Genomic DNA, 19,215 nt, shown 5'->3' on the forward strand with positions numbered 1-19,215 from the left:
CAGAAACTCCTTGTGTGGATTATTGTTTGCGAAATGATATTCATGGCTCTGAAAATATTCTCGATACATTCAACTGAATGAAGCTGTTTTCTAGATGCAAGATTTTTTTAAAATACAAAATAAATGGAATGATTCTCTTGTTTTTGTCACCAGGTCAGGCGATTGTGACGTCTACAGGGAAATCAGGCCTCTGCAACTTCACGCTCTGCACTACAGATTGTGAAGTTATGAAGTATACCGGAAGATGTGAAAGTACAACCACCGCTCCTGAACCCACTTCTTCTACAGTAGTAACTGTAACTCCAATAACACCAGCAACACCAGCAACCTGTAGCTGTCTCACAGATGGAGGAAAAATGGCACCTGGTAAGATTATTTGTAACAACTGTGCTGTAACGTGCACAATTCCTAGAAGTGATTTAATAGCAATTTTTCCCATTGATGTTTGTTTTCAGTGGCACTGTGAGCAAAATGTAAAGGTTATGGACCATTCCAAACTTGAATATAATTGAATAATATACAGTGGAAATTTATTTCATTGTTTTATAGATTTGTGTGTTAAGTAGATTCAGGAATCCATTAAAAAATGTAACGTATAAGAACGTGCAATGTGGATAGATGTTTCGTGTCATGATGATGTCCCAAACAAGTTAAATTTGTGATCAATAGAAGCAATATGCTACCTCAGTGTGCTCAGCTCCACATTGTTCAATTCTCTGAATATTCAGTGCTGGTCTCGAATCCTTTGAAACACTTCTATTTCATTTTCCAACTCAAACAACAAGGAAGTGAAAACAGGCCCCAACATTTCTCAGGAAATGCACTCATTCTATACAGCTCCTATTAATAGATCTCCACACACCTGAAATGCTTGATTCTGTTTTAAGAGATTTAGAACTTGCAAAGATATTATCCACTGTATACTCTGTTTGTTGCACTCTTTACATCATAGCCATGAAGCAGCAGCCACCTCAGCTTCTAAGACAAGATATAATGCACTTCAATATTTTCCAGGGCACCGGATAACTGTGAGACAGGTTGCACCAAATGCATCTCATGAAAGATGTCGGTAATCAGCAACACTCTGCAATAAACCTGGTTTGCACACTTGCACAGCCTTCAGTTTCTTTCTATCAGTGGGTAACAGAATTGGATGCATTACTTCAATACGCTTGCTTCATCATGAACACAGGATTCAAGTTGCTGAGGATGAGATGGCAGATTTCACATTCTTTTCAATGTTGGCATGACATCACGATGTAGACAGTGTTGCCAATAATAGAATTTTTGATTGTCAGTGCTTTGCGGCCTGTCAATTAATATATCACCTGCTGCATTATAGTCAACTGTTTGCCTTTGAGCAAAATACTCCTCAGAAGTGGGTGTAATCAGTAGCTCACCCAAGAACACACAATCAAATGAATATCTTTGCCTCGTTGTGATTTCCATCATCTCAATGACTGTACCCTGACATATTTCAATGGTAGACAATCGACATTAGGTGCAGGAGGAGGCCATTCAGTCCTTCAAGCCAGCACCGCCGTTCACTGTGATCATGGCTGATCATCCACAATCAGTATCCATTTCCTGCCTTATCACTATAACCTTTGATTCCTCTATCTTTAAGAGCTTTTCCATGTGTTTCTTGAAATCATCCAGAGGCTTGGCCTCCATTGCCTTCTGGGGCAGAACCTTCCAAGTACCCACCACTCTCTGGGTAAAAAAGTTTTTCCTCAGCTCACTTCTAAATGGTCTACCCCATATTCTGAAAATGTGGCCTCTGCTTCTGGAGTGATCTAATTGCACTCTATCTGCAGAAGCTTTGTCCAGGAACTCCTCGTGTGGCTAATCTTCTGTGAAATGATATTTACAGCTCGGAAACATTTTTCAGCGTTTTCACTGAATGAAGCTGTTTAATCACTGCAGGTCATTTTGTTTTTAATGTTTTATACATTCAAGATAAACACAGTGTGATTTTCTTTACTCTGTCTCCAGGTCAGGCAATTGTGACTTCTGCAGGGAAATCAGGCCTCTGCAAATTCACTCTCTGTACTATGGATTGCAAAATTTTGAAGTATACCGGAAGATGTGAAAGTACGACTACCACTCCAGAACCCACAACATCTACAGTAGTAACTGTGACTCCAGAAACAACAGGACCAACAACCTGTAGCTGTAACGCAGATGGATTTAAAATGGCACCTGGTAAGATTCTCCGTCATCATACAACAATGCACTTCCAGGGTCTCGTTATCTCGTGGTGTCGTGCTGTGTCGCTTGCCTTAGCGAACCTGTTCCTTTTATCCCCCTGCTGGGGTATCGCCTGTCCATCAAACTTCAAACAGTTCAGCTTCAAAGCAACCGGTCCGACCATACTCGGAACTGTGTCTCTTTTCGTTAATCTCTCTCCTCTCTCTCTTATTAGAATTTTGAATGTTTCCCCCATTTGTCTCTCTCTTATCTCTCTTATCGGCATCAATCTTCTGATAACTTGGTCTTTTGTCACAAATATAGCACTTAGAGCATTGACGTAAACTCTTTGCTATTGAGCAAAGTACTCGTCAGAAATGTGTATAATCAGTATATCACCCAACAACACACAATAAAACAAATAACTTTGCCTCGTAGTCACTTGCACCATCTCAATACAGACTGCACACTGAGATAGTTGAGTGGTACGATATAATTGCATTCCACCTACAGTCGTTTTGCCCAGAAACTCCTTGTGTGGATTATTGTTTGCGAAATGATATCCATGGCTCTGAAAATATTCTCGATACATTCAACTGAATGAAGCTGTTTTCTAGATGCAAGATTTTTTTAAAATACCAAATAAATGGAATGATTCTCTTTTTTTTGTCACCAGGTCAGGCGATTGTGACGTCTACAGGGAAATCAGGCCTCTGCAACTTCACGCTCTGCACTACAGGTTGTGAAGTTATGAAGTTTACCGGAAGATGTGAAAGTACAACGGCCGCTCCAGAACCCACAACTTCTACAGTAGTAACTGTAACTCCAATAACACCAGCAACACCAGAAACCTGTAGCTGTCTCACAGATGGAGGAAAAATGGCACCTGGTAAGATTATTTGTAACAACTGTGCTGGAACGTACACAATTCCTAGAAGTGATTTAATAGCAATTTTTCCCTTTGATGTTTGTTTTCAGTGGCACAGTGAACAAACTTGTAAAGGTTATGGTCCATTCCAAACTTGAATATAACTGAATAATTTACAGTGGAAATTTATTTCATTGTTTTATAGATTTGTGTGTTAAGTAGATTCAGGAATCCATTAAAATATGTAACGTATAAGAACGTCCAATGTGGATAGATGTTTCGTGTCATGATGATGTCCCAAACAAGTTAAATTTGTGATCAATAGAAGCAATATGCTACCTCAGTGTGCTCAGCTCGACATTGTTCAATTCTCTGAATATTCAGTGCTGGTCTCGAATCCTTTGAAACACTTCTATTTCATTTTCCAACTCAAACAACAAGGAAGTGAAAACAGGCCCCACATTTCTCAGGAAATGCACTCATTCTATACAGCTCCTATTAATAGATCTCCACACACCTGAAATGCTTGATTCTGTTTTGAGAGATTTAGAACTTGCAAAGATATTATCCACTGAATACTCTGTTTGTTGCACTCTTTACATCATAGCCATGAAGCAGCAGCCACCTCAGCTTCTAAGACAAGATATAATGCACTTCAATATTTTCCAGGGCACCGGATAACTGTGAGACAGGTTGAACCAAATGCATCTCATGAAAGATGTCGGTAATCAGCAACACTCTGCAATAAACCTGGTTTGCACACTTGCACAGCCTTCAGTTTCTTTCTATCAGTGGGTAACAGAATTGGATGCATTACTTCAATACGCTTGCTTCATCATGAACACAGGATTCAAGTTGCTGAGGATGAGATGGCAGATTTCACATTCTTTTCAATGTTGGCATGACATCACGATGTAGACAGTGTTGCCAATAATAGAATTTTTGATTGTCAGTGCTTTGCGGCCTGTCAATTAATATACCACCTGCTGCATTATAGTCAACTCTTCGCCTTTGAGCAAAATACTCCTCAGAAGTGGGTGTAATCAGTAGCTCACCCAAGAACACACAATCAAATGAATATCTTTGCCTCGTTGTGATTTCCATCATCTCAATACAGACTGTACCCTGACATATTTCAATGGAAGACAATCGACATTAGGTGCAGGAGGAGGCCATTCAGTCCTTCAAGCCAGCACCGCCATTCACTCTGATCATGGCTGATCATCCACAATCAGTATCCATTTCCTGCCTTATCACTATAACCTTTGATTCCTCTATCTTTAAGAGCTTTTCCATGTGTTTCTTGAAATCATCCAGAGACTTGGCCTCCATTGCCTTCTGGGGCAGAACCTTCCAAGTACCCACCACTCTCTGGGTAAAAAAGTTTTTCCTCAGCTCACTTCTAAATGGTCTACCCCCTATTCTGAAACTGTGGCCTCTGCTTCTGGAGTGATCTGATTGCACTCTTTCTGCAGAAGCTTTGTCCAGAAACTCCTCGTGTGGCTAATCTTCTGTGAAATGATATTTACAGCTCGGAAACATTTTTCAGCGTTTTCACTGAATGAAGCTGTTTAATCACTGCAGGTCATTTTGTTTTTAAAGTTTTATACATTCACGATAAACACAGTGTGATTTTCTTTACTCTGTCTCCAGGTCAGGCAATTGTGACTTCTGCAGGGAAATCAGGCCTCTGCAAATTCACTCTCTGTACTATGGATTGCAAAATTTTGAAGTATACCGGAAGATGTGAAAGTACGACTACCACTCCAGAACCCACAACATCTACAGTAGTAACTGTGACTCCAGAAACAACAGGACCAACAACCTGTAGCTGTAACACAGATGGATTTAAAATGGCACCTGGTAAGATTATCCGTCATCATACAACAACGCACTTCCAGGGTCTCGTTATCGCGTGGTGTCGTGCTGTGTCGCTTGCCTTAGCGAACCTGTTCCTTTTATCCCCCTGCTGGGGTATCGCCTGTCCATCAAACTTCAAACAGTTCAGCTTCAAAGCAACCGGTCCGACAATCCTCGGAACTGTGTCTCTTTTCGTTAATCTCTCTCGTCTCTCTCTTATTAGCATTTTGAATGTTTCCCCCATTTGTCTCTCTCTTATCTCTCTTATCGGCATCAATCTTCTGATAACTTGGTCTTTTGTCACAAATATAGCACTTAGAGCATTGACATAAACTCTTTGCTATTGAGCAAAGTACTCATCAGAAATGTGTATAATCAGTATATCACCCAACAACACACAATAAAACAAATAACTTTGCCTCGTAGTCACTTGCACCATCTCAATACAGACTGCACACTGAGATAGTTGAGTGGTACGATATAATTGCATTCCATCTACAGTCGTTTTGCCCAGAAACTCCTTGTGTGGCTTATCGTTTGCGAAATGATATTCATGGCTCTGGAAACATTCTCGATACATTCAACTGAATGAAGCTGTTTCCTTGATGCAAGATTTTTTTAAAATACAAAATAAGTGGAATGATCTCTTTTTTTTGTCACCAGGTCAGGCGATTGTGACGTCTACAGGGAAATCAGGCCTCTGCAACTTCACGCTCTGCACTACAGATTGTGAAGTTATGAAGTATACCGGAAGATGTGAAAGTACAACCACCGCTCCTGAACACACTTCTTCTACAGTAGTAACTGTAACTCCAATAACACCAGCAACACCAGCAACCTGTAGCTGTCTCACAGATGGAGGAAAAATGGCACCTGGTAAGATTATTTGTAACAACTGTGCTGTAACGTACACAATTCCTAGAAGTGATTTAATAGCAATTTTTCCCTTTGATGTTTGTTTTCAGTGGCACAGTGAACAAAATGTAAAGGTTATGGACCATTCCAAACTTGAATATAATTGAATAATATACAGTGGAAATTTATTTCATTGTTTTATAGATTTGTGTGTTAAGTAGAATCAGGAATCCATTAAAAAATGTAACGTATAAGAACGTGCAATGTGGATAGATGTTTCATGTCATGATGATGTCCCAAACAAGTTAAATTTGTGATCAATAGAAGCAATATGCTACTTCAGTGTACTCAGCTACACATTGTTCAATTCTCTGGATATTCAGTGCTGGTCTCTTATCCTTTGAAACACTTCTATTTCATTTTCCAACTCAAACAACAAGGAAGTGAAAACAAGCCCCCACATTTCTCAGGAAATGCACTCATTCTATACAGCTCCCATTAATAGATCTCCACACACCTGAAATGCTTGATTCTGTTTTGAGAGATTTAGAACTTGCAAAGATATTATCCACTCTATAATCTGTTTGTTGCACTCTTTACATCATAGCCATGAAGCAGCAGCCACCTCAGCTTCTAAGACAAGATATAATGCACTTCAATATTTTCCAGGGCACCGGATATCTGTAAGACAGGTTGAACCAAATGCATCTCATGAAAGATGTCGGTAATCAGCAACACTCTGCAATAAACCTGGTTTGCACACTTGCACAGCCTTCAGTTTCTTTCTATCAGTGGGTAACAGAATTGGATGCATTACTTCAATACGCTTGCTTCATCATGAATACAGGATTCAAGTTGCTGAGGATGAGATGGCAGATTTCACATTCTTTTCAATGTTGGCATGACATCACGATGTAGACAGTGTTGCCAATAATAGAATTTTTGATTGTCAGTGCTTTGCGGCCTGTCAATTAATATACCACCTGCTGCATTATAGTCAACTCTTTGCCTTTGAGCAAAATACTCCTCAGAAGTGGGTGTAATCAGTAGCTCACCCAAGAACACACAATCAAATGAATATCTTTGCCTCGTTGTGATTTCCATCATCTCAATACAGACTGTACCCTGACATATTTCAATGGTAGACAATCGACATTAGATGCAGGAGGAGGCCCTTCAGTCCTTCAAGCCAGCACCGCCATTCACTCTGATCATGGCTGATCATCCACAATCAGTATCCATTTCCTGCCTTCTCACTATAACCTTTGATTCCTCTATCTTTAAGAGCTTTTCCATGTGTTTCTTGAAATCATCCAGAGACTTGGCCTCCATTGCCTTCTGGGGCAGAACCTTCCAAGTACCCACCACTCTCTGGGTAAAAAAGTTTTTCCTCACCTCACTTCTAAATGGTCTACCCCCTATTCTGAAACTGTGGCCTCTGCTTCTGGAGTGATCTAACTGCGCTCTATCTGCAGAAGCTTTGTCCAGAAACTCCTCGTGTGGCTAATCTTCTGTGAAATGATATTTACAGCTCGGAAACATTTTTCAGCGTTTTCACTGAATGAAGCTGTTTAATCACTGCAGGTCATTTTGTTTTTAATGTTTTCTACATTCAAGATAAACACAGTGTGATTTTCATTACTCTGTCTCCAGGTCAGGCAATTGTGACTTCTGCAGGGAAATCAGGCCTCTGCAAATTCACTCTCTGTACTGTGGATTGCAAAATTTTGAAGTATACCGGAAGATGTGAAAGTACGACTACCACTCCAGAACCCACAACATCTACAGTAGTAACTGTGACTCCAGAAACAACAGGACTAACAACCTGTAGCTGTAACGCAGATGGATTTAAAATGGCACCTGGTAAGATTATCCGTCATCATACAACAACGCACTTCCAGGGTCTCGTTATCTCGTGGTGTCGTGCTGTGTCGCTTGCCTTAGCGAACCTGTTCCTTTTATACCCCTGCTGGGGTATCGCCTGTCCATCAAACTTCAAACTGTTCAGCTTCAAAGCAACCGGTCCGACAATCCTCGGAACTGTGTCTCTTTTCGTTAATCTCTCTCGTCTCTCTCTTATTAGCATTTTGAATGTTTCCCCCATTTGTCTCTCTCTTATCTCTCTTATCGGCATCAATCTTCTGATAACTTGGTCTTTTGTCACAAATATAGCACTTAGAGCATTGACGTAAACTCTTTGCTATTGAGCAAAGTACTCATCAGAAATGTGTATAATCAGTATATCACCCAACAACACACAATAAAACAAATAACTTTGCCTCGTAGTCACTTGCACCATCTCAATGCAGACTGCACACTGAGATAGTTGAGTGGTACGATATAATTGCATTCCATCTACAGTCGCTTTGCCCAGAAACTGCTTGTGTGGCTTATCGTTTGCGAAATGATATTCAGGGCTCTGGAAACATTCTCGATACATTCAACTGAATGAAGCTGTTTCCTTGATGCAAGATTTTTTTTAAATACCAAATAAGTGGAATGATTCTCTCTTTTTTTTGTCACCAGGTCAGGCGATTGTGACGTCTACAGGGAAATCAGGCCTCTGCAACTTCACGCTCTGCACTACAGATTGTGAAGTTATGAAGTATACCGGAAGATGTGAAAGTACAACCACCGCTCCTGAACACACTTCTTCTACAGTAGTAACTGTAACTCCAGCAACACCAGCAACCTGCAGCTGTCTCACAGATGGAGGAAAAATGGCACCTGGTAAGATTATTTGTAACAACTGTGCTGTAACGTACACAATTCCTAGAAGTGATTTAATAGCAATTTTTCCCTTTGATGTTTGTTTTCAGTGGCACAGTGAACAAAATGTAAAGGTTATGGACCATTCCAAACTTGAATATAATTGAATAATATACAGTGGAAATTTATTTCATTGTTTTATAGATTTGTGTGTTAAGTAGAATCAGGAATCCATTAAAAAATGTAACGTATAAGAACGTGCAATGTGGATAGATGTTTCGTGTCATGATGATGTCCCAAACAAGTTAAATTTGTGATCAATAGAAGCAATATGCTACCTCAGTGTGCTCAGCTCCACATTGTTCAATTCTCTGGATATTCAGTGCTGGTCTCTTATCCTTTGAAACACTTCTATTTCATTTTCCAACTCAAACAACAAGGAAGTGAAAACAAGCCCCCACATTTCTCAGGAAATGCACTCATTCTATACAGCTCCCATTAATAGATCTCCACACACCTGAAATGCTTGATTCTGTTTTGAGAGATTTAGAACTTGCCAAGATATTATCCACTCTATAATCTGTTTGTTGCACTCTTTACATCATAGCCATGAAGCAGCAGCCACCTCAGCTTCTAAGACAAGATATAATGCACTTCAATATTTTCCAGGGCTCCGGATAACTGTAAGACAGGTTGAACCAAATGCATCTCATGAAAGATGTCGGTAATCAGCAACACTCTGCAATAAACCTGGTTTGCACACTTGCACAGCCTTCAGTTTCTTTCTATCAGTGGGTAACAGAATTGGATGCATTACTTCAATACGCTTGCTTCATCATGAATACAGGATTCAAGTTGCTGAGGATGAGATGGCAGATTTCACATTCTTTTCAATGTTGGCATGACATCAGGATGTAGACAGTGTTGCCAATAATAGAATTTTTGATTGTCAGTGCTTTGCGGCCTGTCAATTAATATACCACCTGCTGCATTATAGTCAACTCTTTGCCTTTGAGCAAAATACTCCTCAGAAGTGGGTGTAATCAGTAGCTCACCCAAGAACACACAATCAAATGAATATCTTTGCCTCGTTGTGATTTCCATCATCTCAATACAGACTGTACCCTGACATATTTCAATGGTAGACAATCGACATTAGATGCAGGAGGAGGCCCTTCAGTCCTTCAAGCCAGCACCGCCATTCACTCTGATCATGGCTGATCATCCACAATCAGTATCCATTTCCTGCCTTCTCACTATAACCTTTGATTCCTCTATCTTTAAGAGCTTTTCCATGTGTTTCTTGAAATCATCCAGAGACTTGGCCTCCATTGCCTTCTGGGGCAGAACCTTCCAAGTACCCACCACTCTCTGGGTAAAAAAGTTTTTCCTCAGCTCACTTCTAAATGGTCTACCCCCTATTCTGAAACTGTGGCCACTGCTTCTGGAGTGATCGAATTGCGCTCTATCTGCAGAAGCTTTGTCCAGAAACTCCTCGTGTGGCTAATCTTCTGTGAAATGATATTTACAGCTCGGAAACATTTTTCAGCGTTTTCACTGAATGAAGCTGTTTAATCACTGCAGGTCATTTTGTTTTTAATGTTTTCTACATTCAAGATAAACACAGTGTGATTTCCTTTACTCTGTCTCCAGGTCAGGCAATTGTGACTTCTGCAGGGAAATCAGGCCTCTGCAAATTCACTCTCTGTACTGTGGATTGCAAAATTTTGAAGTATACCGGAAGATGTGAAAGTACGACTACCACTCCAGAACCCACAACATCTACAGTAGTAACTGTGACTCCAGAAACAACAGGACCAACAACCTGTAGCTGTAACGCAGATGGATTTAAAATGGCACCTGGTAAGATTATCCGTCATCATACAACAACGCACTTCCAGGGTCTCGTTATCTCGTGGTGTCGTGCTGTGTCGCTTGCCTTAGCAAACCTGTTCCTTTTATCCCCCTGCTGGGGTATCGCCTGTCCATCAAACTTCAAACAGTTCAGCTTCAAAGCAACCGGTCCGACAATCCTCGGAACTGTGTCTCTTTTCGTTAATCTCTCTCGTCTCCCTCTTATTAGCATTTTGAATGTTTCCCCCATTTGTCTCTCTCTTATCGGCATCAATCTTCTGATAACTTCGTCTTTTGTCACAAATATAGCACTTAGAGCATTGACGTAAACTCTTTGCTATTGAGCAAAGTACTCATCAGAAATGTGTATAATCAGTATATCACCCAACAACACACAATAAAACAAATAACTTTGCCTCGTAGTCACTTGCACCATCTCAATGCAGACTGCACACTGAGATAGTTGAGTGGTACGATATAATTGCATTCCATCTACAGTCGTTTTGCCCAGAAACTCCTTGTGTGGCTTATTGTTTGCGAAATGATATTCATGGCTCTGGAAACATTCTCGATACATTCAACTGAATGAAGCTGTTTCCTTGATGCAAGATTTTTTTAAAATACAAAATAAATGGAATGATTCTCTTGTTTTTGTCACCAGGTCAGGCGATTGTGACGTCCACAGGGAAATCAGGCCTCTGCAACTTCACGCTCTGCACTACAGGTTGTGAAGTTATGAAGTATACCGGAAGATGTGAAAGTACAACCACCGCTCCTGAACACACTTCTTCTACAGTAGTAACTGTAACTCCAATAACACCAGCAACACCAGCAACCTGTAGCTGTCTCACAGATGGAGGAAAAATGGCACCTGGTAAGATTATTTGTAACAACTGTGCTGTAACGTACACAATTCCTAGAAGTGATTTAATAGCAATTTTTCCCTTTGATGTTTGTTTTCAGTGGCACAGTGAACAAAATGTAAAGGTTATGGACCATTCCAAACTTGAATATAATTGAATAATATACAGTGGAAATTTATTTCATTGTTTTATAGATTTGTGTGTTAAGTAGATTCAGGAATCCATTAAAAAATGTAACGTATAAGAACGTGCAATGTGGATAGATGTTTCGTGTCATGATGATGTCCCAAACAAGTTAAATTTGTGATCAATAGAAGCAATATGCTACCTCAGTGTGCTCAGCTCCTCATTGTTCAATTCTCTGAATATTCACTGCTGGTCTCGAATCCTTTGAAACACTTCTATTTCATTTTCCAACTCAAACAACAAGGAAGTGAAAACAGGCCCCCACATTTCTCAGGGAATGCACTCATTCTATACAGCTCCTATTAATAGATCTCCACACACCTGAAATGCTTGATTCTGTTTTGAGAGATTTAGAACTTGCAAAGATATTATCCACTGTATACTCCGTTTGTTGCACTCTTTACATCATAGCCATGAAGCAGCAACCACCTCAGCTTCTAAGACAAGATATAATGCACTTCAATATTTTCCAGGGCACCGGATAAATGTGAGACAGGTTGAACCAAATCCATCTCATGAAAGATGTCGGTAATCAGCAACACTCTGCAATAAACCTGGTTTGCACACTTGCACAGCCTTCAGTTTCTTTCTATCAGTGGGTAACAGGATTGGATGCATTACTTCAATACGCTTGCTTCATCATGAACACAGGATTCAAGTTGCTGAGGATGAGATGGCAGATTTCACATTCTTTTCAATGTTGGCATGACATCACGATGTAGACAGTGTTGCCAATAATAGAATTTTTGATTGTCAGTGCTTTGCGGCCTATCAATTAATATACCACCTGCTGCATTATAGTCAACTCTTTGCCTTTGAGCAAAATACTCCTCAGAAGTGGGTGTAATCAGTAGCTCACCCAAGAACACACAATCAAATGAATATCTTTGCCTCGTTGTGATTTCCATCATCTCAATACAGACTGTACCCTGACATATTTCAATGGTAGACAATCGACATTAGGTGCAGGAGGAGGCCATTCAGTCCTTCAAGCCAGCACCGCCATTCACTCTGATCATGGCTGATCATCCACAATCAGTATCCATTTCCTGCCTTATCACTATAACCTTTGATTCCTCTATCTTTAAGAGCTTCTCCATGTGTTTCTTGAAATCATCCAGAGTCTTGGCCTCCATTGCCTTCTCGGGTAGAACCTTCCAAGTACCCACCACTCTCTGGGTAAAAAGTTTTTCCTCAGCTCACTTCTAAATGATCTACCCCCTATTCTGAAACTGTGGCCTCTGCTTCTGGAGTGATCTAATTGCTCTCTATCTGCAGAAGCTTTGTCCAGAAACTCCTCGTGTGGCTAATCTTCTGTGAAATGATATTTACAGCTCGGAAACATTTTTCAGCATTTTCACTGAATGAAGCTGTTTAATCACTGCAGGTCATTTTGTTTTTAATGTTTTCTACATTCAAGATAAACACAGTGTGATTTTCTTTACTCTGTCTCCAGGTCAGGCAATTGTGACTTCTGTAGGGAAATCAGGCCTCTGCAAATTCACTCTCTGTACTGTGGATTGCAAAATTTTGAAGTATACCGGACGATGTGAAAGTACGACTACCACTCCAGAACCCACAACATCTACAGTAGTAACTGTGACTCCAGAAACAACAGGACCAACAACCTGTAGCTGTAACGCAGATGGATTTAAAATGGCACCTGGTAAGATTATCCGTCATCATACAACAACGTACTTCCAGGGTCTCGTTATCTTGTGGTGTCGTGCTGTGTCGCTTGCCCTAGCGAACCTGTTCCTTTTATCCCCCTGCTGGAGTATCGCCTGTCCATCAAACTTCAAACAGTTCAGCTTCAAAGCAACCAGTCCGACAATACTCGGAACTGTGTCTCTTTTTGTTAATCTCTCTCGTCTCTCTCTTAATAGCATTTTGAATGTTTCCCCCATTTGTCTCTCTCTTATCTCTCCTATCGGCATCAATCTTCTGATAACTTGGTCTTTTGTCACAAATATAGCACTTAGAGCATTGATGTAACCTCTTTGCTATTGAGCAAAGTACTCATCAGAAATGTGTATAATCAGTATATCACCCAACAACACACAATAAAACAAATAACTTTGCCTCGTAGTCACTTGCACCATCTCAATACAGACTGCACACTGAGATAGTTGAGTGGTACGATATAATTGCATTCCATCTACAGTCGTTTTGCCCAGAAACTCCTTGTGTGGCTTATCGTTTGCGAAATGATATTCATGGCTCTGGAAACATTCTCGATACATTCAACTGAATGAAGCTGTTTTCTTGATGCAAGATTTTTTTAAAATACAAAATAAGTGGAATGATTCTCTTTTTTTTGTCACCAGGTCAGGCGATTGTGACGTCTACAGGGAAATCAGGCCTCTGCAACTTCACGCTCTGCACTACAGATTGTGAAGTTATGAAGTATACCGGAAGATGTGAAAGTACAACCACCGCTCCTGAACACACTTCTTCTACAGTAGTAATTGTAACTCCAATAACACCAGCAACACCAGCAACCTGTAGCTGTCTCACAGATGGAGGAAAAATGGCACCTGGTAGGATTATTTGTAACAACTGTGCTGTAACGTACATAATTCCTAGAAGTGATTTAATAGCAATTTTTCCCTTTGATGTTTGTTTTCAGTGGCACAGTGAACAAAATTGTGAAGGTTATGGTCCATTCCAAACTTGAATATAATAGAATCACAGTGGAAATTTATTTCATCGTTTTATAAATTTGTGTGTTAAGTAGATCCAGGAATTCATTAAAAAATGTAACGTATTAGAACGTGCAATGTGGATAGATGTTTCGTGTCATGATGATGTCCCAAACAAGTTAAATTTGTGATCAATAGAAGCAATATGCTACCTCAGTGTGCTCAGCTCGACATTGTTCAATTCTCTGAATATTCAGTGATGGTCTCGAATCCTTTGAAACACTTCTATTTCATTTTCCAACTCAAACAACAAGGAAGTGAAAACAGGCCCCCACATTTCCCAGGAAATGCACTCATTCTATACAGCTCCTATTAATAGATCTCCACACACCTGAAATGCTTGATTCTGTTTTGAGAGATTTAGAACTTGCAAAGATATTATCCACTGTATACTCTGTTTGTTGCACTCTTTACATCATAGCCATGAAGCAGCAGCCACCTCAGCTTCTGAGACAAGATATAATGCACTTCAATATTTTCCAGGGCACCGGATAACTGTGAGACAGGTTGCACCAAATGCATCTCATGAAAGATGTCGGTAATCAGCAACACTCTGCAATAAACCTGGTTTGCACACTTGCACAGCCTTCAGTTTCTTTCTATCAGTGGGTAACAGAATTGGATGCATTACTTCAATACGCTTGCTTCATCATGAATACAGGATTCAAGTTGCTGAGGATGAGATGGCAGATTTCACATTCTTTTCAATGTTGGCATGACATCACGATGTAGACAGTGTTGCCAATAATAGAATTTTTGATTGTTAGTGCTTTGCGGCCTGTCAATTAATATATCACCTGCTGCATTATAGTCAACTGTTTGCCTTTGAGCAAAATATTCCTCAGAAGTGGGTGTAATCAGTAGCTCACCCAAGAACACACAATCAAATGAATATCTTTGCCTCGTTGTGATTTCCATCATCTCAATACAGACTGTACCCTGACATATTTCAATGGTAGACAATCGACATTAGGTGCAGGAGGAGGCCATTCAGTCCTTCAAGCCAGCACCGCCATTCACTCTGATCATGGCTGATCATCCACAATCAGTATCCATTTCCTGCCTTATCACTATAACCTTTGATTCCTCTATCTTTAAGAGCTTTTCCATGTGTTTCTTGAAATCATCCAGAGGCTTGGCCTCCATTGCCTTCTGGGGCAGAACCTTCCAAGTACCCACCACTCTCTGGGTAAAAAAGTTTTTCCTCAGCTCACTTCTAAATGGTCTACCCCATATTCTGAAACTGTGGCCTCTGCTTCTGGAGTGATCTAATTGCACTCTATCTGCAGAAGCTTTGTCCAGGAACTCCTCGTGTGGCTAATCTTCTGTGAAATGATATTTACAGCTCGGAAACATTTTTCAGCGTTTTCACTGAATGAAGCTGTTTAATCACTGCAGGTCATTTTTTTTTTAATGTTTTCTACATTCAAGATAAACACAGTGTGATTTTCTTTACTCTGTCTCCAGGTCAGGCAATTGTGACTTCTGCAGGGAAATCAGGCCTCTGCAAATTCACTCTCTGTACTATGGATTGCAAAATTTTGAAGTATACCGGAAGATGCGAAAGTACGACTACCACTCCAGAACCCACAACATCTACAGTAGTAACTGTGACTCCAGAAACAACAGGACCAACAACCTGTAGCTGTAACGCAGATGGATTTAAAATGGCACCTGGTAAGATTATCCGTCATCATACAACAATGCACTTCCAGGGTCTCGTTATCTCGTGGTGTCGTGCTGTGTCGCTTGCCTTAGCGAACCTGTTCCTTTTATCCCCCTGCTGGGGTATCGCCTGTCCATCAAACTTCAAACAGTTCAGCTTCAAAGCAACCGGTCCGACCATACTCGGAACTGTGTCTCTTTTCGTTAATCTCTCTCCTCTCTCTCTTATTAGAATTTTGAATGTTTCCCCCATTTGTCTCTCTCTTATCTCTCTTATCGGCATCAATCTTCTGATAACTTGGTCTTTTGTCACAAATATAGCACTTAGAGCATTGATGTAAACTCTTTGCTATTGAGCAAAGTACTCGTCAGAAATGTGTATAATCAGTATATCACCCAACAACACACAATAAAACAAATAACTTTGCCTCGTAGTCACTTGCACCATCTCAATACAGACTGCACACTGAGATAGTTGAGTGGTACGATATAATTGCATTCCACCTACAGTCGTTTTGCCCAGAAACTCCTTGTGTGGATTATTGTTTGCGAAATGATATTCATGGCTCTGAAAATATTCTCGATACATTCAACTGAATGAAGCTGTTTTCTAGATGCAAGATTTTTTTAAAATACAAAATAAATGGAATGATTCTCTTGTTTTTGTCACCAGGTCAGGCGATTGTGACGTCTACAGGGAAATCAGGCCTCTGCAACTTCACGCTCTGCACTACAGATTGTGAAGTTATGAAGTTTACCGGAAGATGTGAAAGTACAACGGCCGCTCCAGAACCCACAACTTCTACAGTAGTAACTGTAACTCCAATAACACCAGCAACACCTGAAACCTGTAGCTGTCTCACAGATGGAGGAAAAATGGCACCTGGTAAGATTATTTGTAACAACTGTGCTGGAACGTACACAATTCCTAGAAGTGATTTAATAGCAATTTTTCCCTTTTTATGTTTGTTTTCAGTGGCACAGTGAACAAACTTGTAAAGGTTATGGTCCATTCCAAACTTGAATATAATTGAATCACAGTGGAAATTTATTTCATTGTTTTATAGATTTCTGTGTTAAGTAGATTCAGGAATCCATTAAAAAATGTAACGTATAGGAACGTGCAATGTGGATAGATGTTTCGTGTCATGATGATGTCCCAAACAAGTTAAATTTGTGATCAATAGAAGCAATATGCTACCTCAGTGTGCTCAGCTCGACATTGTTCAATTCTCTGAATATTCAGTGCTGGTCTCGAATCCTTTGAAACACTTCTATTTCATTTTCCAACTCAAACAACAAGGAAGTGAAAACAGGCCCCACATTGCTCAGGAAATGCACTCATTCTATACAGCTCCTATTAATAGATCTCCACACACCTGAAATGCTTGATTCTGTTTTGAGAGATTTAGAACTTGCAAAGATATTATCCACTGAATACTCTGTTTGTTGCACTCTTTACATCATAGCCATGAAGCAGCAGCCACCTCAGCTTCTAAGACAAGATATAATGCACTTCAATATTTTCCAGGGCACCGGAGAACTGTGAGACAGGTTGAACCAAATGCATCTCATGAAAGATGTCGGTAATCAGCAACACTCTGCAATAAACCTGGTTTGCACACTTGCACAGCCTTCAGTTTCTTTCTATCAGTGGGTAACAGGATTGGATGCATTACTTCAATACGCTTGCTTCATCATGAACACAGGATTCAAGTTGCTGAGGATGAGATGGCAGATTTCACATTCTTTTCAATGTTGGCATGACATCACGATGTAGACAGTGTTGCCAATAATAGAATTTTTGATTGTCAGTGCTTTGCGGCCTATCAATTAATATACCACCTGCTGCATTATTGTCAACTCTTTGCCTTTGAGCAAAATACTCCTCAGAAGTGGGTGTAATCAGTAGCTCACCCAAGAACACACAATCAAATGAATATCTTTGCCTCGTTGTGATTTCCATCATCTCAATACAGACTGTACCCTGACATATTTCAATGGTAGACAATCGACATTAGGTGCAGGAGGAGGCCATTCAGTCCTTCAAGCCAGCACCGCCATTCACTCTGATCATGGCTGATCATCCACAATCAGTATCCATTTCCTGCCTTATCACTATAACCTTTGATTCCTCTATCTTTAAGAGCTTTTCCATGTGTTTCTTGAAATCATCCAGAGTCTTGGCCTCCATTGCCTTCTCGGGTAGAACCTTCCAAGTACCCACCACTCTCTGGGTAAAAAGTTTTTCCTCAGCTCACTTCTAAATGATCTACCCCCTATTCTGAAACTGTGGCCTCTGCTTCTGGAGTGATCTAATTGCTCTCTATCTGCAGAAGCTTTGTCCAGAAACTCCTCGTGTGGCTAATCTTCTGTGAAATGATATTTACAGCTCGGAAACATTTTTCAGCATTTTCACTGAATGAAGCTGTTTAATCACTGCAGGTCATTTTGTTTTTAATGTTTTCTACATTCAAGATAAACACAGTGTGATTTTCTTTACTCTGTCTCCAGGTCAGGCAATTGTGACTTCTGTAGGGAAATCAGGCCTCTGCAAATTCACTCTCTGTACTGTGGATTGCAAAATTTTGAAGTATACCGGACGATGTGAAAGTACGACTACCACTCCAGAACCCACAACATCTACAGTAGTAACTGTGACTCCAGAAACAACAGGACCAACAACCTGTAGCTGTAACGCAGATGGATTTAAAATGGCACCTGGTAAGATTATCCGTCATCATACAACAACGTACTTCCAGGGTCTCGTTATCTTGTGGTGTCGTGCTGTGTCGCTTGCCCTAGCGAACCTGTTCCTTTTATCCCCCTGCTGGAGTATCGCCTGTCCATCAAACTTCAAACAGTTCAGCTTCAAAGCAACCAGTCCGACAATACTCGGAACTGTGTCTCTTTTTGTTAATCTCTCTCGTCTCTCTCTTAATAGCATTTTGAATGTTTCCCCCATTTGTCTCTCTCTTATCTCTCCTATCGGCATCAATCTTCTGATAACTTGGTCTTTTGTCACAAATATAGCACTTAGAGCATTGATGTAACCTCTTTGCTATTGAGCAAAGTACTCATCAGAAATGTGTATAATCAGTATATCACCCAACAACACACAATAAAACAAATAACTTTGCCTCGTAGTCACTTGCACCATCTCAATACAGACTGCACACTGAGATAGTTGAGTGGTACGATATAATTGCATTCCATCTACAGTCGTTTTGCCCAGAAACTCCTTGTGTGGCTTATCGTTTGCGAAATGATATTCATGGCTCTGGAAACATTCTTGATACATTCAACTGAATGAAGCTGTTTTCTTGATGCAAGATTTTTTTAAAATACAAAATAAGTGGAATGATTCTCTTATTTTTGTCACCAGGTCAGGCGATTGTGACGTCTACAGGGAAATCAGGCCTCTGCAACTTCACGCTCTGCACTACAGATTGTGAAGTTATGA

At 40.3% G+C, this 19,215-nt stretch overlaps 1 protein-coding gene across 1 annotated transcript in view; it reads left to right on the forward strand.

Annotated features, from left to right (window-relative positions):
- Positions 1-19,215, forward strand: part of LOC134353480 (mucin-2-like) — a 182,926-nt gene that overhangs the window by 91,166 nt on the left and 72,545 nt on the right. The window contains exons 32-37 of the mRNA XM_063061484.1: positions 154-366; positions 2,867-3,079; positions 5,582-5,794; positions 8,300-8,503; positions 10,998-11,210; positions 16,426-16,638. Of these exons, the coding sequence (XP_062917554.1) occupies positions 154-366; positions 2,867-3,079; positions 5,582-5,794; positions 8,300-8,503; positions 10,998-11,210; positions 16,426-16,638 (1,269 nt within the window). The remainder of the gene's footprint in view (positions 1-153; positions 367-2,866; positions 3,080-5,581; positions 5,795-8,299; positions 8,504-10,997; positions 11,211-16,425; positions 16,639-19,215) is intronic.

The sequence above is a fragment of the Mobula hypostoma genome, chromosome 11, assembly GCF_963921235.1.
Source record: "Mobula hypostoma chromosome 11, sMobHyp1.1, whole genome shotgun sequence".
NCBI lineage: Eukaryota > Metazoa > Chordata > Chondrichthyes > Myliobatiformes > Myliobatidae > Mobula > Mobula hypostoma.